At 57.8% G+C, this 27,631-nt stretch overlaps 1 protein-coding gene across 19 annotated transcripts; it reads right to left on the bottom strand.

Moving 5' to 3' along the window:
* LOC105476819 (TSPO associated protein 1) lies at positions 1 to 27,187 on the bottom strand. 19 transcript variants are annotated; one of them, XM_011733039.3, is made up of 32 exons: positions 26,721 to 27,187; positions 25,812 to 25,919; positions 25,422 to 25,550; positions 24,684 to 24,863; positions 23,966 to 24,157; positions 22,626 to 22,703; positions 22,456 to 22,539; positions 22,101 to 22,190; positions 21,805 to 21,927; positions 21,445 to 21,549; positions 19,505 to 19,555; positions 19,085 to 19,105; positions 18,066 to 18,270; positions 17,258 to 17,430; positions 15,432 to 15,547; positions 15,027 to 15,136; positions 10,560 to 11,390; positions 10,239 to 10,390; positions 9,524 to 9,901; positions 9,200 to 9,439; positions 8,651 to 8,851; positions 7,226 to 8,065; positions 6,530 to 6,629; positions 6,299 to 6,450; positions 5,491 to 5,659; positions 5,037 to 5,108; positions 4,591 to 4,623; positions 4,299 to 4,402; positions 4,144 to 4,215; positions 3,795 to 3,905; positions 3,072 to 3,133; positions 1 to 1,222 (listed from the first exon to the last, which is right to left on the bottom strand). In XM_011733039.3, exons 1-31 carry the CDS (start codon positions 27,051 to 27,053, stop codon positions 3,104 to 3,106), a joined length of 5,583 nt encoding a protein of 1,860 aa, XP_011731341.2. In that variant the 5' UTR covers positions 27,054 to 27,187; the 3' UTR covers positions 1 to 1,222; positions 3,072 to 3,103. The 19 variants fall into 19 exon arrangements, 18 of the variants coding, with proteins under 18 accessions (XP_011731341.2, XP_011731343.2, XP_011731340.2 ...); XM_011733041.3 differs by having other exon boundaries at positions 5,037 to 5,081; XM_011733038.3 differs by having other exon boundaries at positions 1 to 1,022; positions 9,200 to 9,901.
* Positions 27,188 to 27,631: the final 444 nt, after the last annotated feature.

The raw sequence follows: 27,631 nt of genomic DNA, 5'->3' as shown, positions 1-27,631 counted from the left end.
TAGATTTTGTGAAAATAGACTTTATTATAATAAAATGTCTTTTTAAACAAATTCCCCTACCATTCCACACCCCTGGAGACCAAGGTGGGGATGGGGGTTCAGTCAAACAATCTCCCACCACAGCAAAGGAAACATGCAAAGAGACACTCACCCGGCAGAGGGTGGGGAATGGAGTGGATAGGGTAAGGGTGGAGAACCCCCTACCCCACTCTGAACGGGGAATGTATGAAAATAGCTGCATAAATCTGTCCTTTTCTCCAGCCCCTGGACTCCAACAGGGGTTAAAAGAAAACTATGCAAAAGAACTTGAATCCAATGAGCAAAATAAGGCAAACCCAACTCCGCTTTCGGCCCCGCGGGCCCCAGGGTCTTTGGGGGCGGGACCATACAGGGGCCAGGAGGCCGCGGCAGGGAGGGGTGGAGCACGACGGGGGCGGGGTGGGGCCTGCTTTGGCTTGGCCTTTCTCCTTCCCGGGCCTTGCAGTGGAAGCGAGGTGGAAGAAGCTGAACTGAGGCACTGAGTATGTACATATATACACGGCTCCGCCCGCCTGCCCGCTGGGGAGGTGGGGCTCCAAGAAAATCCAGTGCAAACTTTCCTTCAGGGGAGGGAAGACAAGATCAGGACAGCCAAAGCCATCAGGGGGCACAGGCTCCTTTCTCCCCCCAGGGCCCGTCCTGGGACTGGGGAGGGTGGCAGAAGGGACTAGCGCAGCACTGTGGGACACTAGTAGACGAGGTGGGTGGACCAGGATGCGAGGGTCCTGGGTCCAGTCCTGGCTCAGTGACCTTGGTCGAGTTACATACTCACTGTGGGCTCAGTTTCCCCTACTGTAGGAGGAAGGTGCTTCTCTAGAGAGTTCATCCTTAAGGAGACATCTAGCTCTGACCTTCACGGAGGCTCTTTGATCCTCTCTGAGTGCCGCAGTGTTAATGCAGAAGAACGGGGGCTCTGGGCCCAGTCTGAGCCTTCCCTGCTCAGCGGAGACGGTGGTCTGGGGGCCTCTCAGGGCCTCTTCTGCCTGCAGGATGGGCCACAGCTTCACTCCTTCTTCCCAGAGCCCAGCCTCCTGAGGAGCTGTTTCCCCTTGGAGAAGAAACCCCACACCTTCTCGCTTCTGCCCTGGGGCTCCCCACGTTTGATCCTGGGGGCGCTGTCAGGGCTGGGAGCACAGGGCCCACCTGGGGGCCCGGGGGGCCCTTGTGTGGTGCAGCCCCAGTCCTGAAATGTGAGACAGAAGGAGCAAGGTCAAGGCCTGATTCCCTCCCGACCCCCCACCACTTTTCTCCACAGCCTCAACGGCCTGCAGCGTCCCATGTCATGGAACCATGGGTGAGAACCAGGGCCTCACCTCCCACCACTCACTGCCAGACACACACAGCACAGGCGGCGAATGGGGAGGGTGATGCCGAGGGAGCACTGAGCTGGGAGTCCCAGGGGATGCAGTCTTGGTTCTGGATTGCTCACCTGTGACCCTGCGCAGGTCCCTTGCCTTCTCCCTCCAGGATGCAGGGCTGACAAGGCCCAAGAGTTCTTGGAAGCTGCCCCTCAGGATGGGTGCCCCCAACTTCTCACATGTCACCTCTCTCCCAAAAAACAGACCGCAAGGACAAGGACTGCTTAGAAGCAGCTGTCACTGCCAAGGAAGGTAGCTTCCACAGCCCCTCGTAGACAGGAGCGTCTCCCCAAACTCAGCAGGTGTGGCCCCCCCAGGCCTTCAGGGAATGGAGCCAGTACCCACTCCATGGGGAGGAAGATTGGGACTCTACCTTAAGGGCCCTAAGAGGACTGCGGGGAAGCCAAGGACCCAGAGAGACTCACAGCTGGGGGCATCACTCAGCCCCCACCACAGGCTCTGGAGGCTGCAGCATCTTCTCCCTTACTGAATCTCCTAACTCCACTCCCTTTGCCTCGAGCCCACCCAGACGGCGCTCCTTAGCGATCTAAGGCCAGGAAGCTGGGGGAACAGAGAAGCCACCAGAAAGCCCCCCACACCTCTGTTCCCACCTTCACCTCCGGGACCTGGCACAGCTCTGTCAGCTCTTGCCAGCCTGCATGTCTTCCCTTCCTCAAACTCCCACTCGCTGCCCAGAGCCTGGCAGGCTCCCAGCCAGAACCAACTATAGAGCCCAGGCCAGAGGCAAGGAAAGTGGGTGCACAGCCGAGGCGCCACCCCTGCCCCAGGCCTGTGGTGATGTGGCAGGGCTGCCCACAGAGGCCAAAGCATCTACCCCCAATCAGCCAGAGCTAAGAGCCAGTTGGGGAGCCCCAGACCCTTCCCACTCCCTCTTAGGGCTCCTTCCGCAACATCCAGGAGGGAGAGGTTGTCAGGGAAACAAAAGAACGAGGTTTCTGGGCTCCAGAGAATAATGATTTGGGGTTATCCATGGATTTGAACTACTCAAACTTCCCCTTTATTTTTCTCCCAGGCTGGAGTGAAGTGGCGTGATCACCACTCACTGCAGCCTCGACCTCCTGGGCTAAAGTGACTCCCACCTCAGCCTCCCAAGTAGCTAGTGTTACAGGCATGAGGCACCGCACCTGGCCAAACTTCCCCTTTTATCCCCCAAATAGAGAAAACTGAGAGTTTGAGGTAAATCATGCATCTGATCACCCTAACAGGTCACAATGCAGAGACAAGGGTGGGAAGCCTATTATTACTGGTGGCATTACAGTGTCACCCTGGCACCAGTAATAATTATAATATTATAATACCGTAGCCGCACAGTATCATAATACCACTGATGAGTCCTACTATGGATGCCACGTCATGTTCTATAAACCATATGTGTTATAGAATAGGAGGCATCAGCTAATAGGACATCACACACTAAGATGACATGTAATCCTATGACAGCTGGCACTGCCCTGGGTAAAGGCAAGGCAAGGGGAGCAGGGAGGGGGAGGGATGACTCTATGCAAATCTGGCTCATGGCAAGCTCTCCTTTGCCATTCCCTGGACAACAGTGGGAAAGCTGGGTCAGCTCCAGTATTTGAGACAAAGGAGTGCTGTCTGATTATGGTCAAGTGGGCGTGAGGGGTCACATAGCGGTGCAGTCCCCCCACTTACATGTTGCTCTCTCTACATATATCTATCTCCATCTAGCACTGGACTCTTCTCCTCCTCGTTCTCTGAGGACAGGGAACAAAGAGAGGAGATGGGTTACAGACAGACCCGCATCTTCTCCGCCCGGCCGCCAGGTGGCCCTGTACATTGGTGGGCCCTGCTCTCCAAGGCCTTTGTGTTTACACATGGAAGCCCTGAGTTTTCTGACTGGGGCTTGGCCTCTTCACCCTCTCTCCCTGCCCTCTGAGGGTGGAGGCTTAGTTGTATTCCACCCACCCCAAGGAGAGGTAAGCTCTAGGAATGAGAACCCAGGAAGCTGGGCCTGGCTGGGCAACTGGCTTCCAAAGGCACCTGGGAGGTAGGGAGACCCCCCCCCAGGGTGGGAGTATCCTGAAACAGGGACTTTGATTGGCTACAGGCATGAGGCAGAGGGGTCCTTTTCCACAGGGCCCCTCACCTGTGTCAGCCCCCGGGTGTTGGCAGCCGGTCAGATGGCCTGGGGGTCAGGGTCACAGCTATCACCCCTCTGCAGAGAGGGGCACATATTTGGGGGCAGCTGCCTGGTGGGGCTCCCCTCTGGTGGTCACTTAGTGGCTCTGCACTGGACACAGTGCTTACCTGCATGACCACCCCAGCTGCACCCCTGCTGCAACACTGCCCTGGCCCTACCACCCCACCAGTAGGGTAGACCGCCCTGCCAGGCTGGGAGCCCAGCTCCTCACTGACCTGACTCTCAGCCTGGGGTGTCCTGGGTTCCCTGTCCAGGCCTCCTGCCTCAGGCCCAGGGCCCTCCAGGAAGTTGGATGGAACCAGGCCCCTTTGTCCATTTAATTCCCCCTGGAGAGGAGAGGCTGGTGAGGCTGAGATCAGGAAACAGGCTCTAGCTCTGCCCCTCGACCCTGATGCCCCTGGGGAATAGCTGGGGCCAAAACCACTGTCCAGGGAGGTGACCCGTTCCATTCCACCAGACTTCCTGAGGGTTCCTTGCCCATCCCCCTGCCCAGCTCTGGGAGAGCCCTCCCTGGGAAGTCTGGGGGGCTGGGGTGTGGTACACCCTCCCCAACAATGTTCTCACATAGTAGAAACCGTCATCGTCCATGCCCCCAAACACAGTAATGACATCCCCTGCCCGGAAGGGCAGCTCTGCCTGTGGAAAACAAGAGGAGGGCATCAGGCCCAGGAAGGCTCTGCCACCGCCCCCTTTGCTGGGCTCTGTCTGAGGGTCCTCACCTCGACGTCCATATTGGGGGAACTCTCCTGGGGGTTGTAGTCAAATGCAGCCACCATGGAGTGGGGAGCTTTCAGCTCAGCGGAGGGGACCAGCTTAGGGGGGCCTGCAGCGGGAGAAGGAGAAGACTCTGGACTCCCTGGAGAGCCCTATACTCCATCCTGTCTTCTGCCCTGGCCCCTGCCGAACCCCTGTCACCACCTCCCCACTAGTTGTAGCCCCTGGGGCGAGGCCAGAGGGGCCACCCACCCTATCTCCTTCCCCAGCCTCCCGGGCCCAGGGATGTTCCTTCACCTGGACAGGGCTGGGCAGGGCCTTCCGACTCAGCTGTGGAGAGAATGTGCCTGTGAGCCCCACCCCGCCCTGCCCGCCCAGGCTGCAGGTGCTGCAGCGCAGGCCAGACACACACACAAGGAGGCAGGCAGGGAAGGCTGCTGAGGGCGCATCTCCCCAGCCCTTTGGTGTGGCGGTGAACTAACACCCAGAAAGGCTAAATGGCATGTCCGGGGTTCGTGGATTTTACAGTCAGGTGCCTGTGGGGACAGAGAGCTCCACAAACCATCCCTCATCCCCACCGGAAAAAAGCCCCCCACAGCGGGAGGCAGGGGATGTGGGTGGTCTGCCCTGATTCCCTTTACCTGCTCAAAACTCCAGAGGTGCCTCCCCAGCCAGCCAAGCAGCGCCACCCCACCCGCACACACACCCTCCCAGCACCTGAGAGAGAATGGGGTCCTACCCACCTTTCTTGGAGCGGCGGGGCTTGGGAGGAGGCCCAGTTGTGCGGGCTGTGGAGTACACAAAGGGACCATTCCCTGATCCAGGAAAGCAGAGAGAAAGCGAGGCAGGGGAGGTGGGAGAGACAGGACTGGGACTCTGGAGTTTCCTCTCAGGGCCGTGCTGGCTTACTGAGCTTGTTTCATGAGGGCATTCATCTCCCATCCCTGACAAGAGCCCCACCCAACCTCAGGACCCAAAATTCCTGGCCGCGTGGCTGTACTCCCCTCCACAACAGATGCCCACTCCATGTGGCCAGCCCACGTGCAGTCTGACCACCAGCCACAGGGTTCTCAAGGCTCCAAGGCTCTGCTAGAGTCTGGGTAAGTGGGGGCACCCCAGACACAACAATTGCTCAGGGTCAGGTGGAGTTGGAAGAGGGCTGGTAGGAGGGGGGTGAGGGACAGCAGCAGGTCATACCTGAGCCCTCGAGGAGAATATCTGGGGACAAATAACCCCGCTGAAGCAGCTGCTGTCTCCCGGCAGGGCTGTCCACAGCCACCTCAGCCACCATGTTGCAGGGAATGTAGCCTGTCCGGCCCCCACCTTCGCCCCGGTAGAAGCCGTCGGCATCCTTGTCCCCAAACACCTGGAGGCAAAGAACAGTGGTCTGAGCCAGTTCTGCTCGCTCCCTGTGCCCCAGGCCCCGAACCCCAGCAACACCCCACTTGGAAATGCAGAAGAATCTTCTCCCTTTCGTAGGCCATGGAATGGGAAAAGGGGAAAAACAGAAACGAACAGGATCAGAGGAATAGGAGAAAACAGCCCTTTCTGTATTACCCCATTCACTGTCTACACGGTCATGCCCTTTGCCCACCCCAGAGTGGATCTCCTTAATCTCAGAGCAATAGCAAAATGCCTTCAATCAATACTTGGAGGAATAATAAAAATAGCAATGTCAGCAGCAGATAGTTAGACTGTGCTGCCTATGTGTCAGGCAGTTTAAGCTCTTTATGTACATTGGATCATTTAATCCACAAACCACCCTGTGAGGTAGACACTAATATTATCCCCATTTTACCAATAAGAAAACTGAGGCCCAGAGGGCCTAGGTAATCTACTCAAGGTTACACAGCTAGAAGCGGCAGAGTCAGGGTCCAAACCCACGTCATCTGCTCTAGAAGCTGTGTTCTCCGCCCATCTGTGCTACCTCCAGTGGAGGAAAGGAGGGAGGAGGGAAGACCTAGCTGGTGTTTGGAGCTCTGAGCCCTGATGGCAAATCAGTCACCTTCAGGATCTGACCCTCTCGGAAGGGAAGCTCTTCTTCTCCAGCATCAGGATTGGGGGACATTGACACGGGGTCGTAGTCAAACAGAGCCACAAAGATCCTGACGGGTAGGTGCTGGTAAGCCAATGCTTCTGACGGGCTCCTCACAGGGACTGTGGAGACAGTGGAGAGGGCGGTGATGCAGCGAGTTCTGGCCGAGGGGTTCTAGCTCAACCCCCATCAGATGCTCACCTAGCTCTGCAGTGCTTGGCCTGGGGACTCGGGCACCTCTCTTCTGGGGGCCTCTCCGCCCAGAGCTGTCCTGCCCTCTGGCTTCCCTAGTCTCTGTTGCCTGCAAAAAGAGGGCAACAGATGGCAGAAGTAACACACCATCCCTCCGGTGGGCCCGTGCTCCCCAGCTCTGCCCCATCAGCGTAAGCAGCACAGCAGCGCAGGAGCACAGCAGTCCTCTCCTGGAGTCTCGCCCGGCCTGCTGGTGACCTCAGACACTCCCACAGTGGGAGGGCGGGCAGGAGGGGAGGCCCCAGCCCCTGCCCCCAAGTAGATGAGTGGAGTAGAGGGGACTAGAGTTGGCTGAGAAGCCTGTGAGAGGAGGGCCTCCCATCAGCATCAGGGCAGGTGACCCTGGACATGGCATCACAGTCAGCGTCCTGAAGCCATAACTAGCTATGCAGAGGAAAGGGCGACCCTGCCCAAAGGCCGCAACAGGTGACTAGTGATAGAATATTGTGCATCCCAGTTCTGATCAGCAGAAGCAGCAAAGCAGTGGAATGTGGGTGGGAGGAGGCAGGTGAGGGAGCCCGGAGGCCCGGCCCCACCTCTGCTGATGGAGGCGGCAGCGTGGAATGGGAGCTGCTGGTGGGCAGCAAGCAGGGCCACCAGGCAGCAGCAGGCAGGGGCTGCCCAGGGCGGGGAGTGAGCACGGACCCGGGAGAGTGGCTCCTTGGCTCTGCCCGTCGCACTGCGGCCTCTCCGCTCTGGCTCCCCTTTCTCCCAGGCTGGGAGGGGTGGGTAGGGTTTGGGGCCTGAATTGGCCTTCGGAGGCCCCCTGGGCCTTCCTACGGTTGCTGTGCCCCAGGCCTCCCCATCTCCAGGGTAGCAGGAGCTGGTGATGCTGATGCCCCCGCTGCCCGCCTCCTGCTCGTCCTCCGAGTCATATTCAATGCTGATTTCCAAGCACTTGGGGGAAAGGCAGCTGGCCAGGCCAGGCTCCAGCGCCCGGCCACGGGAGCACCTCCGGGAAGGGCCCAGCCGCCCTCTCCCGCTAGCCTCTAGTCCAGTCCTGGGGCCCTCAATTACAGGGAGGCCACCCCTCTCCCGCGTGGGGCCGGGTCGTCCAGAGGCCTGGGGCCCATTGTTGCTGAGAAGTCGGCTGCAGTGTTCACGGGGATCTGGAGGCCGCCTGCGGCTTGGGGGCTTCTCAGGGGAGCCCCCTCCTCTCCTCCGACTGCTTCCACCAACTAATCCAGGCATGTCCTCCAGGCAGTCTCCAGCCCTGGAGGGCTCAGGAGACAAGGGACACTGGCCAGGTCTTCGGGGCTGACCACTGTCACAGCCCAGCCCCAGCAATGCAGGTTCAGGCGGGCCAGGGTCTTGGGAAGAACAGCCTGCCCCTGGCTTCTCCTTCTCCTCGTCCTCCTCTTCCTCCTCCTCCTCCTCGGGGATGCTAAAGAGCTTCTTGCTGCAGAACTGCTGGAGGGGCAGCTCCAGGATCTGCTCCAAGATCTCCTCATCGCTGTCAGTCTCACAAAAGGGGTCGGGCTGGGACTGGTGGAGGTGGGGAGGTGGGAGTAGAATGCAGCAGGGAAGAGAGATGTGTGGGGAAGAGGAGAGAGAGCTGTGATCTTTGCCCTCAAACGAAGGCAGGGGTTACGGACAACCCCACAGCCCTCCCACAGCTTCCTCCCAGAGGAAGGAACCAGAGGGACAGTGGCTGGCCCAAAGTCGCACACATATCCAGTGAGAGCCAAAGGAAGAATTAGGGAACACACTCTAGGAACTGTCACCAGCCCCGTGGAACAGGAGCATTGAGGAGAAGACCTCCCCATCCCTTCCCCAGAAGCTACCAGCACAAGAATCTTAGGTGGCACCAGCCTCCCTTGGCCAGGATGCTGTATCTGGTGGGCTGGAGGGAGAGAAGGTGCAGAAATGAGTTCCTCCTCTTCCCCTTTCTTTCCAGGAGGGCAGAGGCCAATCCTGGGCCACTTACTATCTTCTGCTTAGGACAGGGCCCATGCCACAGACCTAGAATGTTACTGGCACTCAGTGGCAGTCAGAGCAGCTGCTGATACACAGTTGGGAGGCCCCAGAGACTGAGGCCTGGGGCCCAGCAGCCCATCCGTACCCTGTTACCTTGGCCCCATTCTCCCTGATGCTGTTGCCAGCAACCTGCTTCTGGAAGGAGCAAGTCCTGGAACCCAGCTCCTCCTCCTCCTCCTCCTCCTCCTCCTCCTCCTCCTCCTCTTCCTCCTGGATGTCTGACAGGTCTGAGTTGCGGCCGTGGTCCACGAGGGAGTTCACCAGATGAACCCCGAGCTCTGCCGCGTCCTCCTTCTGCAAGAGGTGAGGCAAGGCAGGAGAGATAAGGACAGTGAGGGGCACAGGGGGATCCAGGCAGGGTCAGCCCCAGCCACAATAACAAGGGTCCTTTGGCAGAGGGAGAAAGAGCCATGCCCTAAATGGGGGAGGTACACCATGGGTCGGGGGCAGGTGGGAGAAGGGAGATGGGAGCCACATGGGACAGAGAAATCCTAGAAGACAGACAGACACACAGCACAGCCAAAGGTGTGAGAGCAGGACCAGAGCAGAGGACAGGCAGAGAGGGCAACTGGATTTGGGCTGGCAGAAGGTAGGGAGGCAGGCCCCAATTCTCTGAAGTGACAGTGTGTCCCCAAACCCTACCTCAGCCCTAGGCCTCAGCCCAGACCCTGGGTCTCCTCCTTGGCACGCCTCGGTATTTGGCGCCTGCTGGGCCAGTGCTCCCTGGGCGGAGCTGGGGGCCGGGCAGGCCTCTCCTGCAGTCCACTCGGCCTCCTGCTTGGCCAGTGAGGGAGCTGCGGGGCTAGGGTCCTTCTCACCCAGGGTGGATGTGCTGGCTGTCCTCTCCTCTGAGGTGCCCAGCACTGCTGCCCCAGCCTCCTCCTGGAACAGAGAGCGCTGAGGAAGGACCCAAGCCCAGGTCCCTCTCCCAGCATGCACCTGCTCCCCTCTCCCCGAACAGGGTACCTGGGAGCAAGGTGCTGGAGGATCCTCGTGGGACCCTTTTGGCATCTCTCTGGAAGGGCTTGCAGGGGGTGCTCCTGGGGGCTCTTGAGTTCCAAGGGGAGCAGGGTGCTGGAGAGGAGAGCTGGGGTCTCCAGGCGCTGGGGAGGCTGAAGCAAGGGGTGCTCTGGCCTCTGGGCTTGGTCGCGGTGAGGGGCAGGAGACTCGGGCCGGCAGGCTGGCTGGAGCCAGGGCAGGAGTGATAGGAGCCGGGATGGAGTCCGCCGACTCCCCGTGGGGCGACATGGTACGCACGACCACCTCACGACACACCTGCAGCAGCTGCAGCTGGGACAACTCCACCAGCACACTGCCTGCCGTGGGCGAGGCCACCTCCATGATCTGTAGGGTGGAGGGGGCACAGGATGGGAAGCAGAGGCTGAGACAGCCAAGTGTGAGGATGTACTGACAGCAGTGGCAGCTAGCATTATGCCAGGTACTGTGCTAAGCCCTCTGCATGGCCTATCTCATTTCATCCTCCTGGCCACATGGCTTCAGTGGTGGAACAGTTCTAAAATCCGTCATGTGCTGCCAAAGCCCATGCTCTTAACCCATCTGCCTCATGGTGCCCAAATGCCAGGGGCTGGGCATCTCTGTGCCAGGTCAGAGAGCCTTGGTCTCTGAGCATAGCAAGAAGGGATCCACCTCCACTCCCAGGGTACAGTGGGCAGGGCCATACCTTCTGCCCATCAGCATAGATGGCATAGCCTGTGACCCGGACACCGTTGGATGTGCCAGCAGCATCGATGGTGACTGGGAGCCAACTGATGATCAAGATTCCAGGGGAGGGCCCAGGCTCGATCTGCACATCCAGAGGGGCATCAGGCGGGCCTGGGGGCAGGGAGGCACAAGACCCAGTGATGCAGGATGCTCCCTATCAGAGATACCTGCCCAATTTGCCATTTCTCTGATAATGCAAATAAGATCAGGGTCCCCTTCTTCCATCACCCATGGCCTGGCCTCCTGGGTGTTCTGGACAACAGAGCCCAAGCCCACATACCTGCTGGGAGTGTGGTGAACTGCAGGGTGGCAGCCCGCTGCTCCAGCCTCTCCCAGCCTGGTTCCCAGGGCCCTTGGGGTGGGAGCTGAGCCTCCACTTGGGCCTGATAGGGTGTGCCAGGCCGTAAGTGGCAGAAGGTGGCCCAGTAGGTACTGGGGCTGGCAGGTGGGCACTCTTCCCCATTGAGGTAGATGGCATGGGCCAAGTTGCTATTGCCGGGCACCCAGGTGATCTCAGCAGATGTGGCTGTCAACCGATGGACCCGCAGCTGGCTGGGCACCACTCCAGCCCGGGCACCCACCGCCAAGCAACAGCGCAGTGGGTCGGAGCTGCCCCGGCTGGTCAGGGCCTGGACAGAAATGTGAAGGGGCCCGGCCCGCAGGTCCAGGTTCTCCAGCACAGCCTTGGGTGGCGCCCCAGGCCCCAGGGCCTGCCGCAGCTCCCCATTCACACAGATATGGAAGCCGTGTAGCTCCACTCGCTCAGGAGGGGGTTCCCAGGCCAGCACTACACTGTGGGCCAGCTGCTTGAGGACCACCAGACAGCGGGGGTAAGGCACAGCAGGAGGCTCGCCCAGGCCCTCCGGTGATGGGCTCACACTGAGGTCGTCCCCTGCATCCTCCTCCTCAGGTCTGGGCTGGCTCCGTCCCCCGCTGCTTTGGCCCCCGCTACTGCTGCCACCCCCACCCACACTCAGGAAACTGAGTTCAGGGCCTGAGCTGTGGGACAAATCGGCCAGCTCCGGAGGGAGGGAGGTCAGGAGGTCGTCATCCGACACACGCTCTACAAAATTGGAAGGGACCAGGCCCCTTCGGCCATCCATGAGCTCTCCTGGCAGGAGGAGGACAGGAAAGGGCAGGGCAGGGGAAGACAGAGAGGAGATAAAGAAAAAATGGTATAGTAAATGTATTTTAGCAACTGCTAGTGGGTGATCTTCAGCATTTGATTCAAATCAACATTTAACTGTCAATTCTTTTAAAAGACAAGAGCTGTAAAGATCTGGATTAGAGATAGGTCTGATAATAGTATTTTGGTTCTACAGGACAGTGCTTCTTCAATTTTAACTTGGATATGAATCACCTGGATATTTGTTAAAATGCAGATTCTAACTCTCTGGATGGGGCTGAGATCCTGTGATTCTAATAAGCTACCAGGTGACACTCGGACTGCGAGGACGGAGGAGAATATCATGTTCTAAATAAGCACGTTGAGTATTTCAAAGTAAAATATCATAATGCTTTTAAAATCATTTTTAACCTACATACAGATAAAGCAAATATGCCCACGTTTTAACAATTGTTGAATCTAGGTGCTGGGTATATAAGTATTCAAACGTATTCTGTACATTTGAACACTTTTGTGTTAAAAATTGCAGTAATAGGGCCGGGCGCGGTGGCTCAAGCCTGTAATCCCAGCACTTTGGGAGGCCGAGACGGGCGGATCACGAGGTCAGGAGATCGAGACCATCCTGGCTAACACGGTGAAACCCCATCTCTACTAAAAAATACAAAAAAAAAAAAACTAGCTGGGCGAGGTGGCAGGCGCCTGTAGTCCCAGCTACTCGGGAGGCTGAGGCAGGAGAATGGCGGGAACCTGGGAGGCGGAGCTTGCAGTGAGCTGAGATCCAGCCACAGCACTCCAGCCTGGGCGACAGAGCGAGACTCCGTCTCAAAAAAAAAAAAAAAAAAAAAAAAAAATTGCAGTAATAATTTCATAATTTCATATTAAAGTTTTAAAAAATAAGCAGGTCAAGATGAGAAAACTGGCCAGGCATGGTGACTTATGCCTGTAATCCCAGCACTTCAAGAGGCAGAGGCAGGCAGATTGCTTGAGCCCAGGAGTTTGTGACGAGTCTGGGCAACATGGCAAAACCCCATCTCTACAAAAAATGCAAAAATTAGCTGGGAGTGGTGGCACGCCTATAGTTGCAGCTACTCAGGAGCCTGAGGTGGAAGGATTGCTTGAGCCCGGGAGGCAGAAGCTACAAGCTGTAATCGCGCCACCGCACTCCAGCCTGGGCGACAAAGCAAGATGCTGTATCCAAAAATAAAAAAATTCTGCTGATTGGATTTTACCTGGGCCTGAGGAACAGGGACCAGGGTGCCCCTCAACTTCCCTTTGTGAACAGCAGACATCCACAGAGGGAGAGAGAGAGAACCAACTCAGCAGAGTAAGGGAAGGAATCTTTAGACACAAATGAAGTAAGTGCTAGTGAAAAGAGTCACTTGTAAGTTCTAGAAGGATCAGGACCCCCAGCAGGCCTGCGCCTAGGAGCATGACTGACAGCAATCAATCCAGGCAGCCACCAATGGTTATGTTTTGTTACCAAATGGTTATGTTTTGTTACCTGCGTCGGTTCTCCTGAAGACTTGACAAGAGAGTATTTTAAAACATTTGCTGTTGTTGTTTGATTGAGGGATGTCAAGGAAGCTGGGCACCTAACATGTCATGTCACGGCCAATTTAAAGAAGAAAAAAGTTCTCAGGAAACAGACAGCTGGCAGCTAGTGTGCTTTATTGGGAGGAAGGGGGAGCACGAGCCAGGGCTTAGGGGAGATGGGTGAGTGTAGGCAGGTCTGAGCTGCAGTGGGGCCTGGAGTTTCCCCCAACAGTCATCTGTGCCCCCCACCTCCACCCTCTCTCTCTCTGCCTATGCTAGGAAAAAAAAAAAAAAACAGTAAGGAACTTTAAGAAACAAGAGGGACTGTCAATAAATTTGCTGATAGAATAAGCACCATAGAGGGTTGAATGGTGGCCACCCAAAGACATGTCCATGTTCTAATCCCTGGAACTTGTGAACATGGCCTTATTTGGAAAAAGAGTCTTTGCAGATGTAATTAAGTTAAGGATCTTGAGAGGAGATCATCCTAGATTATCCGGGTGGGTCCTAAATCTAATGACCAAGTGTTTTTATAAGAGACGTGCAGAGGAGAAACACTAAGAGGAGGAGGCGATGGTGACCACAGACACAGAGACTGGAGTGAGGTGGCCATAAGCCAAGGAACAACTGGAGCCACCGGAAGCTGAAAGGGACAAGGAACGGAACCTCCCCTAGAGCCCCCACGGGGGATGCAGTTCTGTGAATACCTTGACTTCAGACTTCTGGCCTCCAGAAGAGGCCAGTGAGAGAATAAATGTCTATCATTTCAAGTCACTCCATGTAATTGTTCCTGCAGCCCTAGGAAACGATCATAAGCTCCAGCACTGTGGAGTGGGAGACAAAGGCAGGAATCTTCACAGTAAGAGGATCTCCAGCCTGCAGGGCTGAAGCTGGAGCCTGGGCCAGAGTCAGGCACATGCTCCAGAAGCCCACACAGCTGAGAACAGCCTAGGTGGCCCAGACGTAGAGGAAGCAGCCCTTTAGCTACGGTTGGACAGGGAATATGGCATCTTGCCCCCGGTGGTCTACGTGCCTCTACATCTATCCCAATTTATCCCAGATCACAGAGTTCAAATTCTAGTCATTTGTGGTTAGTTAATACTTATGCCTTTGCTGCCTGCCTCCAAAAAAAGGGTGTTTGGGTTTGGGTTTTTGATTTGGGTGGTTTTTTTTTTTTCTTTCTTCATTTATAAAGTATTGTTTTTCTGAAACCTTTTTATTAATTCTGATCTTCGTAATGTACCCCTGCAGGAAGCTTAACTGTTTAGGCCACAAAGCCAGGTACCATGGGTCCCAGCAGCTCCTCAAATCACAGGCAGAGGACCCAGGGAAAAGAATCTGAACAGGCGCCCAAGCTTCCAGGGTTACAGATTCAGAGCTAAGCCCATTCCTGAATCTCTATACACAGTTGTGGCTCTTGCCCTGCCCTGTCCATGCCCCATCCAATTCCCTACACAGTGCCAAGCTCTCTGCTGCTGATGGACTCAGCCTGGTGGTGCCCAGGCCAGAGCCACCCTGAGAGAGTCTCCCAAGGCCATGTCTTCCGCAGGCCCATGGTGCCCAGTCTCAATGAGGCATCTGCCTTTAGTTGCCTGGTCAGCCCTCTGACTACCCACAGGAGCTGCAGAACCTCCCTGAAGCGGACACCCTGCCTGGGCCCTGACAGCTGCTAACCGCTTGCAAACACCTTCCCCTGGAATCTTTACCCTGATTCCTCCTTCGCGTACCTGACTGGAGTCCAGCATCAAATCTATGCTGCATGCCTGACCTCAGGTGTCACTAGCGTGAAACACTGCCATGCCCTGACCATCCGCACAAAAATGAATCTAGCCAAAATCTCCTGTGACACTCTGTCCACCATCTGGACTATGCTGTCCTGTCCTGCTTGGAGCCAGACCCCCTTCTTTCTCTTTCCCCAATGGCCACTAGGTCTCTGTATGCCTTTTAGCTGAGACCAAAACGTTAAGGTGGGCTGAGCACGCCGGGCAGAGGGGATGGATGGATGGATGGATGGATGGATGGATGTCTTTGGGAACATGGACTCAAAGGCAGGGGAATGGACAGAATGACCCCCTACTACCTTCCTACCTTCAAAAAAGCCATCCTCATCCATGTTGCCATAGACATAGATGTACTCGCCAGCTGTCAGCGGAAGCTCTGCTTCTGGATTCTCATTGGGGCCCTCAAAGGGGTTGTAGCTGTTGGGGGAGGCACAGAGGAGGAGGAGGAGGAGAGTGACCTACACTCCACTTCCATGTCCCGTCTTCTCTCTCCCACTGCACTAAGCCTTTATGGAGACTTGGCTGTGGTTGTCCACCACTAGCAAAGCACAGCCCTCACTGCACCCACCTTGGCCCAACTAGGTTATGAGAATAGGTCCATTGTGTCCTGTGCCGCCCCCACCACTTCCAGAGGTCTCTATCTCCTCTCGGCCTCCTCATACACCCCAAATGATGGGGCTGGGCTCGAGGGCAGTGAGGGTGAGGTACCCACCTATAACGCGCTAGGAAGACCTGGATCCTGGCTCCTCCCCGGCTGCCCTCTGGCGTGGCTGGGAGCAGGGAGACACTGTCCACCTCCAGCTCCTCTACCTCACTGGCTGTGTCCACCTGGGGGCAAACAGAAAGGGCTGGTTCCTCTTCAGGGCCTGGGACCAAACGCCAAGCAGGCAGGTTTCCAGGCTGAGCCAGAGGACCTATGGCTTTGAGGAGGGAAAGTGAGCACATACCTGCTGCACAAGACCAGTGGCAAGAACCCCCTGATGCTCTCTAAATCCGTACCTGAGACAGGTCCTGGCAGAGCCCAGCTACCCTGGGCAGGGGCAGTGGGGATAACCCAGATCCCTCCGTGAGCCTCTACTGCACCTGACAGGAAATAAAGCCACTTGCCTCATCTCAGAGGGGCGCAGGCCATGCTGGTGTGGGGCGTGGGTGTCAATAGAAATTTGGTTTGGTTCCTTAAAGTAAAAACTCAGCAAAGTTGCCAGGTGCAGTGGCTCACGCCTATAATCCCAGCACTTTGAGAGGCTGAGGAGGGCAGATTGCTTGAGCCAGGAGTTTGAGACCAGCCTGAGAAGCATAAAAAAACCCCATCCCTACTAAAAATAAAAAAATTAGCTGGGTGTGGTGGTGCACCCCTGTGGTCCCAGCTACTTGGGAGACAGAGGTGGGAGGATCGCTTGGGCCCAGGAGGTGCAGGTTGCAGTGAGCCAAGATTGTGCCACTGCCCTGCGGCCTGGGTGATAGAGCAAGACCTTGTCTTTAAAAAAGAAAGAAAGAAAAAAGAAACACCTCAGCAAAGCACCCCAACTGTAAATCGCTGGAAGCAAGGAGGCAGAAGGAGCTTGAGAGGTCCCTGCTTCTAGCTGAGTGACAGTGTGTCTGCCGTTCAGCTCTGGAACTCAGAACTTCCTGTCTACTTGCCTGGCCCACAGCCCAGGGCACCCCAACCTCAGGGCACCCCGATTCTCTGACCCTCATTGAGGTTGCTGGGATAGCCTGGGGAACAGGCTGCCTTCTCTTCTCTGCCAATGCCTGGGAGAAGGGGACCAAGTGGGCAACCTCTCCACGACCACATCCAAAGCCGGCACCACCCTTCTATCCCACGAGGGGGCAGTAGAGGCCCGGGGCTTCATTCTACCACTTTCTGAATGTTTGGCTTACAGAGCTGCTCCTGACCTGCCCCCTCCACCTTCTGGGGTTTGTGGGTAGAAAGAAGGATGAGTTGACAACCAGAGCTATGAGTGATGCCCAGGAACTTAGTAATAATAACAGCTGCCCCCTGTTGAGCACACATCCTCTGTGCCCTGCACTGAGACAGGCATGTTCCTTCTTCATTTAACTCTCACAACAAGCTTAGAAGGCAGGTTTTATTAGCTCCAGGATTCAGATAAGGAAACCGAAGCTCAGAAAGGCTCAGCGACTTGCCTAAGTCAAAGCTGGGATTTGAATCCTGAAACATGTGCTTTCTCACACAACCACCTGCTTTCACTACAGACACTCTTAGGAACAGTCTCTTTATGCAGATCCTGGTGCCCAAGTGTCTCCTCCATCCAGCGCAGCACTCCACAGCCTCCCTGGGCCTCCCAGGAGTGGGCTGGGGTGGCCCCAGGTGCGGCTTGCAGGCAGGCGGCGGAGGGCGGGAACGGCTCCACCCGAGCCCCTCGCCCACAGGAGGAATCCACAGGCCTCCCACCTCCCAACGTGGGACCCCAAAAATCGCCACCCAACTCCTGGGGACCCCAGAAGAGGTCAGGGCCACCTGCCCTGCACCCTGCCCAAAACCAAAGCCAGAACTTCAGGCCCCACCCTAGCACTTACCTCAGGTGTAGGGCATGACTTGGGGCTGTTGTGGATGGACTCGGAGTGGGAGGAGTTGGAGAGAGACTCTGCCTTCTTGGCTGTCCTTCGAGGGACCCCAGTGAGGGTGGCAGGGGCAGGCTCGGAAGACTTTGGGGTGCAGCGCCCAGGGGAGCCCGGCGGGAGGTCAAGGTCTAAAGAGAAGATGGCACGTGGGCTTGGGGTCTGTGGCCTGAGGAGGGACCAGGAGATAGGGTGGTGCTTCTTGGATATGGGGGCCAGGCCCTCCATAGCCGGGCTTCCTTACCAAAAGGGAAATGTTTAGAGAGAAACTTACTAAATAGAGTATAGCTGATTTACAAATACTATTTCACATGATCGTCAAAACAGCTTGATAAGATGCATTTAATTATTCCTGTCTTACAGCTTACGAAACTATGGCCCAGAGAGGTTAAGCAGCATTCTCAATTCACAGTGACTGGCAAGTAAGCGGAGCTGGGACCACCAGATCTGACTGACCCCCAAGCCCCCACTCTTCACAAGACCACACTGCCTGCTACTGACTCCTAGTGCCCAGCCCTCAGCCCTGATCATTCAGGTCCTTTTGGAAGGAGAGGAGCAGCGGCCCACGATGCCTGGGCCAGACTCTGGGACAGTCACTCCCCCGGGCTTTATTTTCCCCCATCAGAACCTGGTTCTAGCCAGGCACAGCCCCAACCTGCTGTGGACTTTGGATGAGTTGCTGGCCTTCTCTGATCCTGAACTCTCTGCTCTATACAAAAGCCCAGGCCTGGGGATTCCAGGCCAATGCCACTAGGGTCCACCTTACCTTTGGGGCCAGACCCCCGGCAAGGCCGGGGAGTGGAGCAGCAGCAGGGGGGTGGCGGGCGGTCTCCAAGGGTCCCGCAGTCCAGGGCAGATGTGAGCAGATCCAAGGGGCCCGGGTGCAGGCGGAAGGCCTGGAGTTCCTGTGCCAGGAGGCTGAACTGCTCGGTTTGGCTGCGGCACTGTTCCTCGAGCTCTCGAACCCGGGCCTGGGCCAAGACCCACCATGAGCCACCAGGCCCCTCAAAGCTGCCCAGTGCCAGCCTGTGCCATCTCTACACAGCCCTACACTGGGTTTCAGGTCAAATCCATCCACCCCGCCCCAGACCTAGGCACCAGCCTTGCCTTGGCCACCCCACGGCCCTTAACGCATGAGAGCTGAGGGTGAAGTCCTGGGCTGTGTCCTGGGACATCTTCACCCCAGCCCCCTCCAGAGCCAAGGCCGGGGCCTGCCACACAGTCACCAACCCTCAGGCCCTAGGCAATGGCACTTCTGCCTCTGGCTGCTTTCTAGGCCAACAGGGATCATTCCCACCCCATCATCACCACCATCACCGCAGGAGTTTTCTCAGCTCCACCGCTCATCACCCTCCCATAGTCAGCAACCCAAACCCCTTCCCTGAGAGAGGTGGGCAGGAAATGCCACAGGAGAGCCAGGGATGTCTTCATGATGGGAATGGGCCAATGCCTGGGAAGTTTTCTCAGGTCTGAGGAGAGTCCCAATAGCAGGGGCTCTCTCCGGCCTCTATGGCGAGGCTCCTAAGTTAGACTGGCGATGACCTTCCTCATGATCAGGGTGTCTAGAGAGGGGAGGCCCAGTGTCTGACAGACACAGCGGCAGGCCTGGGACGAGGGGACAGCTGCACATGTCCTGTGGGAACCCCATCCCCTCTGGATTCTCAGGTCTGCTCCCAGTGACACCCCCTCTGCTGGATGAGAGAGTGGGACTGCCTAGGCCCTGAGGGAGGAGGTGCAACCCAGCCAGCCTAGAGAAGTGTGGGGAAGCAGAGAACGAGGCGCTACCTGCATGGAATCCAAGGTAGACTGTTGCAGGAAAAGGAAGCAGAGAACAGGTTAGCACCCTGAGCACTGTGGGTTGCTAACCCAGAGAGGGAGGGGGAGAAGGGGGCCTAAGTGGACATCACCCAGTCAGCTCCCTGGACAGACTAGCAGTTCCTAAACAGAAGGATATCTCAGGGTAAAGGCACCTGGGGGTGGCAGCAATGGGAGACTGCTGCCACCAGACTTAGGAGCCCCCTGCCCAGCCATGCCCACCCTGAGAAATAGGCCAGTGGTGAAGGGGACTCCCCCAGGCCCTGGAGCATTTAAGGGCCCCTCTTGCAACCCCTCTCCCCACCACCATAGTCCATTCCAGCTCTATCTGGAGCTCCCCCGCCTTCCTCCCAAGACGGTGGAACTGGGGGCCACTTCCAGGCGCCCTACCTCCAGCAGCTGCACGGCTCCTTCATGTTCCTTCTTGGCTTCTGCCTGGGCCTACAGGTGGAAGGAACCAAAATGCTGGAGGGAAGGAGAAGGAATGGGGTGGAGTAGAGAGGGATGCAAAAGAGGGAGGGTAGAAAGGACAGAGGCAGGGGAGGAAGAAGCCAGTAGAAAGAAAAGAGTAGGGAGAGAGGGAAGAGGGATAGGGAAGGGGGAGGCTGAAGAGTTTCTCCCTCCTGAACACCCACCCTGAACCATACCTTAGACCAGAAGGCAAAGGGGTCCAGGAGGAGCGTGGCTGAGTCTGCTCCCCTCTTTCCTGAGCAACCATCCTCCCAGTTTCCCTCCTACCTTTCTGGATGCTCCTTCTCAGCCTCTTTTGCCTGCTTCCTGCCCTCCATTTTGAATGTTAGGGTTCCCCTGGACCCAGTGCTGGGCCCAGTTTATATTGTCTACTTTCTCCCTAGGGCTCCCATCTACTCATGCAACTGAACACGCTGATGGCTCCAAATATGTCCAAGACCAACTTACCCATAACCCCAGGCTCATGTATCCAGGTGCCTGTGGACAGTTCCCCTTGAATGTTTAACACGTAGCTCAGACATGGCCCGAATGGAACTTAGCACTTGGGATGCCCTACCTCTCTGATCCGCTGCCCCTTCATCCTTCACCTCGCAGAGCGGGAAGAGCCCCACCTCCACCAGAGTTTATACAGCAAATGGCTGACAGAGAAGGGGTTCAACTGGAATCCCACGGGGAGCCTTGTCAATTCTTTTTTTTTTTTTTTGAGATGGAGTCTTGCTCTGTCGCCCAGGCTGGAGTGCAGTGGTGCAATCTCAGCTCACTGCAAGCTCTGCCTCCTGGCTTCAAATGATTCTCCTGCCTCAGCCTCCTGAGTAGCTGGGATTACAGGCACATGCCACCATGTCAGGTTAATTTTTGTATTTTTGGTAGAGATGGGGATTCACCATATTGGCCAGGCTGGCCTCGAACTCCGGACCTCAAGTAATCCACCCACCTTGGCCTCCCAAAGTGCTGGGATAACAGGCGTGAGCCACCATGCCCGGCTAGAAGCTTGTCAGTTCTATCTCTAAAACATAACTCAAACCTGGGCACTTGTCTCCCCCTTCGCTGCATGCATCCCTGTCCAGACAGCCACTATCTCCCTCCCAGGCCACTGCCCAGGCCCTGCTCCACGCCCACTCCCATAGTCCACCCTCCACAATGCCACAATTGTCACCTCCTCAGGGAGGCCTTCCCTGATGACCTCTAAAGTGGCTCCTCACCCCATCCCAGTCACTCTGTCACATTACCCTGTTCTTCTCCACCACTGTGCTCATCAGTGTCTGAAATCAGCTCACTCATGGATCTGCTAATTTGCTGACTGCTCAGGGACCTGGTCTTTGTGATCCTGTGACTCAGATCATGCCACTCCCCAACTTAGGATCGTTCAGGAGCTTCTAACTACTCACAAAGCAAAACACCCAAACTCTTCACATGGCCGTTAAGGCCTGACAGGATCCGGTTCTTGCCTACTCCCACCATGCTGCCCATCCCTTGCTGTATTCTAGCCACACTGGTCTCAGGCTTCTCCAGCTCTTCCCTGCCACAGAGCATGTACATATCTATGCCTCCTGCCTGGCAAACTCAATTGTCACCTCCTCAGGGAGGCCTTCCCTGATGACCTCTGAAGTGGCTCCTCACCCCATCCCAGTCATTCTGTCACATTACCCTGTTCTTCTCCACCACTGTGCACATCAGTGTCTGAAATCAGCTCACTCATGGATCTGCTAATTTGCTGACTGCTCAGGGACCTGGTCTTTGTTCCCCATAGTCTCCCCAATGCCTAGCACCGTGCCAGGCACACAGTAAATGCTTGTGGGATGAGTGAGTAGCAAAGCCGGTGTCCGGCAGCCTGCCAGTTTCCCTCACTGCCGCCCCACCTGCTGCAACCTCCGGACCTCCTCCTGCTTCTCCCGCAGGCTGAGCCGAGCCTGTTCATGCTCCACCTCCAGCTGCTGTCGCCGCTGGGCCACCTCCCGCATGTGCTGAAACACAAGATCCGAGTCAAGGCCAGAGCCCCCACTTGGCCATTTCTAGAGAAGATCTAAGATGAGGAAGCCTCAAACACCGTCTGCTCCAGATTCCTCTATTACAAAGGAAACTGAGTCTGGAGACGGCAAGGGGCTGCAGCTCCAGGCCCAGCCCTCAGAGCTAGTGCCCCTCCCTAAGGATATTCTGCTGTCCCACTTGCTCCCTGTGCCAGGGCCCAGCACCCTACCCAACCTGCACCATCCCCTCACCTTCAGCACTTGCTCCAGGCTCTCCAGCTTGCTTTGCAGGCCCTGGCTCTTGCGAAGGGCTGAGTCCCTCTCCTGTGTCACCCCCAGGAGCTGGCCCCTCAGCTCCGCATTCTCCCACTCCACCTAGTGAGGGGGCAATGGCAGGGAGTTGGGTGGGTGAGCCTTGACTCACCAGAGCCCTCACAGCGGGAACAGTCCCCTACCTCTGCTCAGGGGTCGGGGAGAAAGCCCCTTGGCTGGGGACTGGGGCTCTGGTGGGAGCACAGGTCTCCACAGCACTTGGGTGGAAATGGTACCTGCTCCTTCTCTGTGACTCTCCCACTGAGCCGGGAGTTCTCCTCCACCAGGCGGGCATTCTCATTCTGCGCTTCTCTCAGCTGCAGTTCCTGAGCAGGCAGAGGAGCTCTCAGGAGGGGGCCCAGCACCCACATTTCCCCTCTCCCCGCACAGAGGACCCTGCCCTCCTCCCAGGCAAGGCCTTCCTCCCCTGCTGGAACCTGCACCAGCCAGGAAAGGAAAGCACCAAGGAGCAGGAGGGAAAATGTGTTCTTGAGGGCAGGAGGGGCGGGAGCAGAGCTGAGAGGGAGCCCACCACCTGGCTGGCCAGGGCAAAGGGAGGAGCTGGCCTCTGGGTTGCCCTCAAGAGCTCACCAGCTCCTCACATCGCCTCTGTTTTTTCCGGGCTTCCTGCTCCAGGCTCTCGCATTTCTTCCGCTTCTTGCTGAGCTCCGATTCCTGTTGGGTCAGAACCAAGGGCTCCTCATGCGGGAAGGTACATCCGCCCACAGCAGGCTGCCTCCAGCCCTTGACCTAGGACTTACCAGCTGCTGCACCCTCTGCTCTTTCTCTGGCTCCCCTAGAATCACGGGTAGGTTGTCCGCATCCTCCTGGGGTGTGGCCTGGAAATGCCCAGGGGCAAGGGGCTGGCACCTGAGAACAGGGCCCCAGGGCAGCCTGCCCCAGCCCAGCCTGCTCAGAGCAGGTTCCCACCCCATCATTCAGCCAGCAAGAGATCCCTGCCTAGGAAGAGCACAGAGGGGTACTGTCTGCCCATCCCCTCCCATTGTCTCCAGCTGATGTATAAGTACAAAGGCTGCACCCCTGTGTCCTGGAGCTGTAAGTGCTTTGAGATCCTGGGACCCACGTGTGCCCTGGGAGATGGGTCCTTTATCCAGGCCAAAGCTTTCCCTTTTTAGCTTCCAGCAGCAGCCCTGCTCTGCACTCAATAACTGTCCTGGGTGTCCTTCAGCGACCGGCAGAGAATTAGGAGGCTGCTTGGGTCCCCAGGGAAGTGGTGTTCCCCAAGACAGGAGTTCTATATCATCCAAATCTGGGCTTGGCCTAGAGCAGCGCGAGCCCGGCCAGACCCTTCTCCTGGCTTCCCCAAAGCCCACCCTGCCACACCTTCCGTTTATCCATACAAACTTTGGGGAGGACAGGTCTTAATGGGAGGTGCATCTCCCTTCCAGGGCCAGCCAGAGGGACAAAATCTGAGCAAGAAGCCTCCCCCCACCCGGAGGTCTTGGTCACTATCAGATCACTACCCGGTCTCTCCTCCCAGCTCTCTTCCCAGAAGGAGGAGGACCTATTTGCTGCCCACCTAGGATGATGGAGAGAAGCCAGACCCCTAAGTTCTGGGGGTCCGGAGCAGGTCCCTGGCCCTCGAATCAGGGGCTGCCTAAGTCCCCCGCTGAGTGAGGGTTGCCTGTACCTGGAGCCGAGGCGGACGCACCGCCGCCCCCGGGTAGCCGGGTCCAGGCCTGGCCAGCCAGGCGGACGCTGACGGGGGCGTCCCCGCTCTACGGCGGCGGCTGGAGGAGGCGGCGCGGGCTGGGCCCCGGGCGGCTGCCAGGGCAACCAGGGATTTGCGGCTGGGCCGTACCACTGGCAGCGCGGCAGGGGCGGCCGGCCGGGCCCCGCTGGGCGCAGGCCTATGGAGGGCGGAACCCTGGAGCCCCCAGGGGAGGGCACGGAGCAGGTACGAGCGCGGGAGGCCTGGAGGTGGACCCTGACCAGGACGGGAAAGCTCCCCAGTCCCTGGGAGTGCGCACACCACCACTGGGTCCTTGGGGTTCTGAGCACGGTGCAGGGGAGATCCCGGTGGTCGCTCCCCGCCGCCATCTGCACGCACCCACACACCTGCCCTTGCGCCGGCGCTCACCTCTCCCGGGGCCCCGGGAGCCGGCGCCTCTGCTCTGGCCGGGAGAGCAGGGCCCGGGGGCCGGGACGGCGGGCGCGGGGGCGTCTCCCGCTGGTTGCGCAGCGCGATCTGCCTCTGCAGCCGCAGCACCTCCCGCTGGGACTCGCGCAGCAACCGATCGAAGTCCCGCACGTGGAGCCACTGGGGACCCTCCTGAGGTTGGGGGACAGGGACAGGGAGGGGAGTCAGGCCTAACCCTTGCCCGCCCCATGCCATCCCCTGGAGAGCCCTTCGCCTTGCTGGAGGGACTCCAATGCGCGGGAGTGTGCACACCCTCACAAGCGTACATGCCTGGTTACATGTGCATGCGTGTGTGGCCACATGCTCCCGCGAGCCCCTGTGCGGACATTCTGAGTAACTTATTTCTTGGGTGCTCTCAATGTGCCCAGCACTGTGCTAAATGCCTTGTGAACATTTACAGGGGATGTGTGGATGCATACAGCCAGACCCACTGGCACACAGCTTCAAGCCTGGAGCACAGAAATGCCCAGGTCTGGGAGTCATGGCTCCACCCCCTTCTCCCCTCTCCCACCTGGGCCGTTGCCAGGGGAACCTACTCCCAGCAACCTCCACCCTCCCGTTTCATTTGCATCTTATTAACATCTTGTCCGCATCCCACAACAGGCAGATAGCCCTGTGCAGGGCTGAGCTGGAAGAGGTGACCAGGGCCTCCTCGCACCTTGCCCACCAGGGTGAGCCTGGCCTGCAGCTCCCTGCACTCCCGCTGCAAGGCAGCAATCTGCTTGTCCTTGGCCAGCAGTGCACTGGCTGTCTCACTGAGGTCCCGGGCTCGCTGGCGGGCTAGGGCCTTCCGACACAACTCCAAGCTGGCCCCCGGCCGGGGCAAGGGGGCACTCACCTAGCCAGAGGAGGGGTAAGGCCAATGGTCACCTGAGGGCTGGGGCACTTCTCCCACTCTTCATCTCCTTCCTCCCAAAGGAGGAGTTAGCATGAAAACCTAGCGGGGTGGCCACCTGCTTCCACCTTGACTGGGGTCTCAGAAAGCCAGCAGCCTCACTCTACCCCATCCCAGCAGTCGGAAAGGATTAACTCTACATCTGAGTTTAGGATCAAAGGATGCTGCTAATTTGGGGCTGCCACTGTGATGGGTCTCATCCCTGCCCCCACTCCAGCTCTATACCCTGAGATGAGCTCAGCAGGAGCTGCCGCCAGCACCAGCACATGGTAATCCAGAACCCTGCTCCCTGCCTGCTCAGGAACCTCCCCACTACAGCTCCAGAAACCTTTGGCCTCCTTGCCTGGCCAGCCTCTGCCCTTCCTGCACCTTATCCCTTAGATTCTTGCTTTCCTGGGTGCTGAGTCTGTGACTCCCAAGCTTCAGACAGCCCTCAAGCCCAGCCCTGGCTCCCCTCTTCCTTGGTCGCCCAGCCTCCGCCCAGCAGCCTCCTGTCCTCACCACCCTCAGGTTCGTTTCCTGCAGCTTTCGGGCCCTCTCCTCCAGGCGCTTGGCAATGACCGCCAGCTCTGCGTTCTTCCTCTTCAGCCTCCGCACCTTCTCTTCCGTCTCAGGGAAGCTGCTCTTCCTCTGACAAGGGGTCAGGCAGAATTGGGGCATGTAGGGAGCACCCCACAGACCCAGTCCTAATGACCCAGGTCTTGGGTTAGAGCCCTAGGCTCACAGTGGGGTCCTTGGCAACTTTAGGCAGGGGTTCACCCTCTCTAGATCTCAGCATTTTGTCACCTCCATGGAGCCCCCACTTGGAGAGATGTTCATGGGGTGAGGAGGACACTGAGGCAGAGGGCCTGGCTCCAACCAGAATGCAGCACCCCAGTCTCCAAGCCTCACCAGCATCTGGTTTTCCTCCTTAAGGATGGCACAGCGCTGCCGCAGCTCCCCCAGGGCCCTCAGCAGCTCCAGATTGGGCCTGTCCCCAAAGCCCATATTCAGCTTGGCCTGGCATGGGAAAGGACCAAGGACAGCACCTCAGAAACCCATGTCACCCAGCCAGAACCTTCCATGTGGAAGCATCCCCCATCCATGGTCCAAGGAGACGTGGAGATGAAACGGTTTTGCCCCACATCCCAGGTCTTCAGAGAGGAGCAGAGGAGGCCTAGGAGAAGGAACTGTCCAGTCCTTCCTGTCCACATAGGCGCCCCCAACCCTGGCACCCTCCTGCTCCTCCCTTTTTCGTCCCACTCCTGCCCATCTTCTCCTCCAGGGACGTGCCAGCTAGAGCTCCCACTCCCATCCCTCCAGACTCCCCTGCCCACCCCCAAAGTCCTGTTCCTTCCCTCTTCTACAGGAGCCTGCTCACACCCACCCCAACCCTGGCTCAGCCCAGCACCAAGCCCCCTCCCTTCATTCTACTTCCTCTGCACTGATTCTCCGTGCACCTCCACACTCACCCTGTACCCCCCAGCCCCCAAGGACAGACAAACTCATGGAGGAAGAGACACAGACAGACAGACACACTGTCAGGGGGAGGCACAGAGAGGGACGGGGCAGCAGCAGGGCCAGATCTAGACAGACAGGCAAAGAGGGTCAGAAGGACAGGCAAATGACGAAAGAAATGGAGCCCCTGAGATTCCTGCTTGATGAAGAGAGGACAGATAGCCACAGAGACAGACCCACAGACAGGCCAAGAGAGGAGAGGTGGGCAGTAGGGATGCACACCTCGCCTCACCTCCTGGCCAGGCTGGAGGACACGGTGAGAGACCCCACCTTGCAGACCCCAGCCATCCACAGATCCCTTACCTTCGGGAAAGCCTCTACTTCCTCATCCTCTGGCCTCTGGCAGGCAGGTCCAGAGCTCGATGCTTGCTGGCCCAGGCTGGGCAGACAAGCCTCTGCTTCTTCAGGGTCAGTGCCCCCAATGGGCCCAGAGCTCCTGGCTCCTTTGGGCTCGGAACTCTCCTCAGACCTCAGTTCTGGAAGCTGCAGAGCTGCTGGAGGAGTATCAGCGACACTTGGGACTGCATCGCCAGGTTCACCCCCTCGACCTGGAGTCCAGCTCTGCCAGGTGGGCAGTGCCCATGGCTCCATGGCTCCAGGGTTCCCAGGCCGTGGGAGGGTTGTCAGTTGCTCCATGGTACTGCCAAGGGTCCCCAGAACCTGGGCCAGGGGACATCACCCAGCCAGGTGGGGGGACTGGCGAGGGTCATGCCAGGCCAGCCCCACTCCCCTCTGAGCTCTTGCTTCACCGACACTCCATCCAGGGTTGGCTGAGCTCTTCCCCACCTACAAAGGAGGCTGCAGAAGGCGCCAGGGCTGCTGGAGCTGGAGCCAGGGGTATGTGAGCTATGTTTGCTGGTGGCTCTGTGTGTGTGCGCGAGTGTGTGGAGGAGCGAGGGTGTCCCCGTGGGGGTGGGGAGGATGTGCAGAGGCCACTGACAGCTGCGCCTGGGTGAGGGTGCGTGTGTGTGTCTCCAGGTCTGTCCGTGCAGGTCAATGTTGTCTCGTGTGTTGGGAAGATGGGTGCCCCCACTTCTGTGTGTTGAGGGGGGTGGTGCTGTGTGTCACTGTCTGCCCATTTCAGAGTTGCCAGTTGTTTCTGTGTGTGTGTGGGTGTCTGTATTGCAGGGCTGTGGCAGTATGTGATGCTGTCACTGGTTGTATCTGAGTGTGTCAGTGTCGTGCAGCTGTGTGCATCGTTGTCGTTGTGTGTC

The sequence above is a fragment of the Macaca nemestrina genome, chromosome 17 (assembly GCF_043159975.1).
Source record: "Macaca nemestrina isolate mMacNem1 chromosome 17, mMacNem.hap1, whole genome shotgun sequence".
NCBI classification, from domain to species: Eukaryota; Metazoa; Chordata; class Mammalia; order Primates; family Cercopithecidae; genus Macaca; species Macaca nemestrina.
Note: the sequence above shows the minus strand (reverse complement) of the source record. Positions and strands in the feature narration are given on the sequence as shown.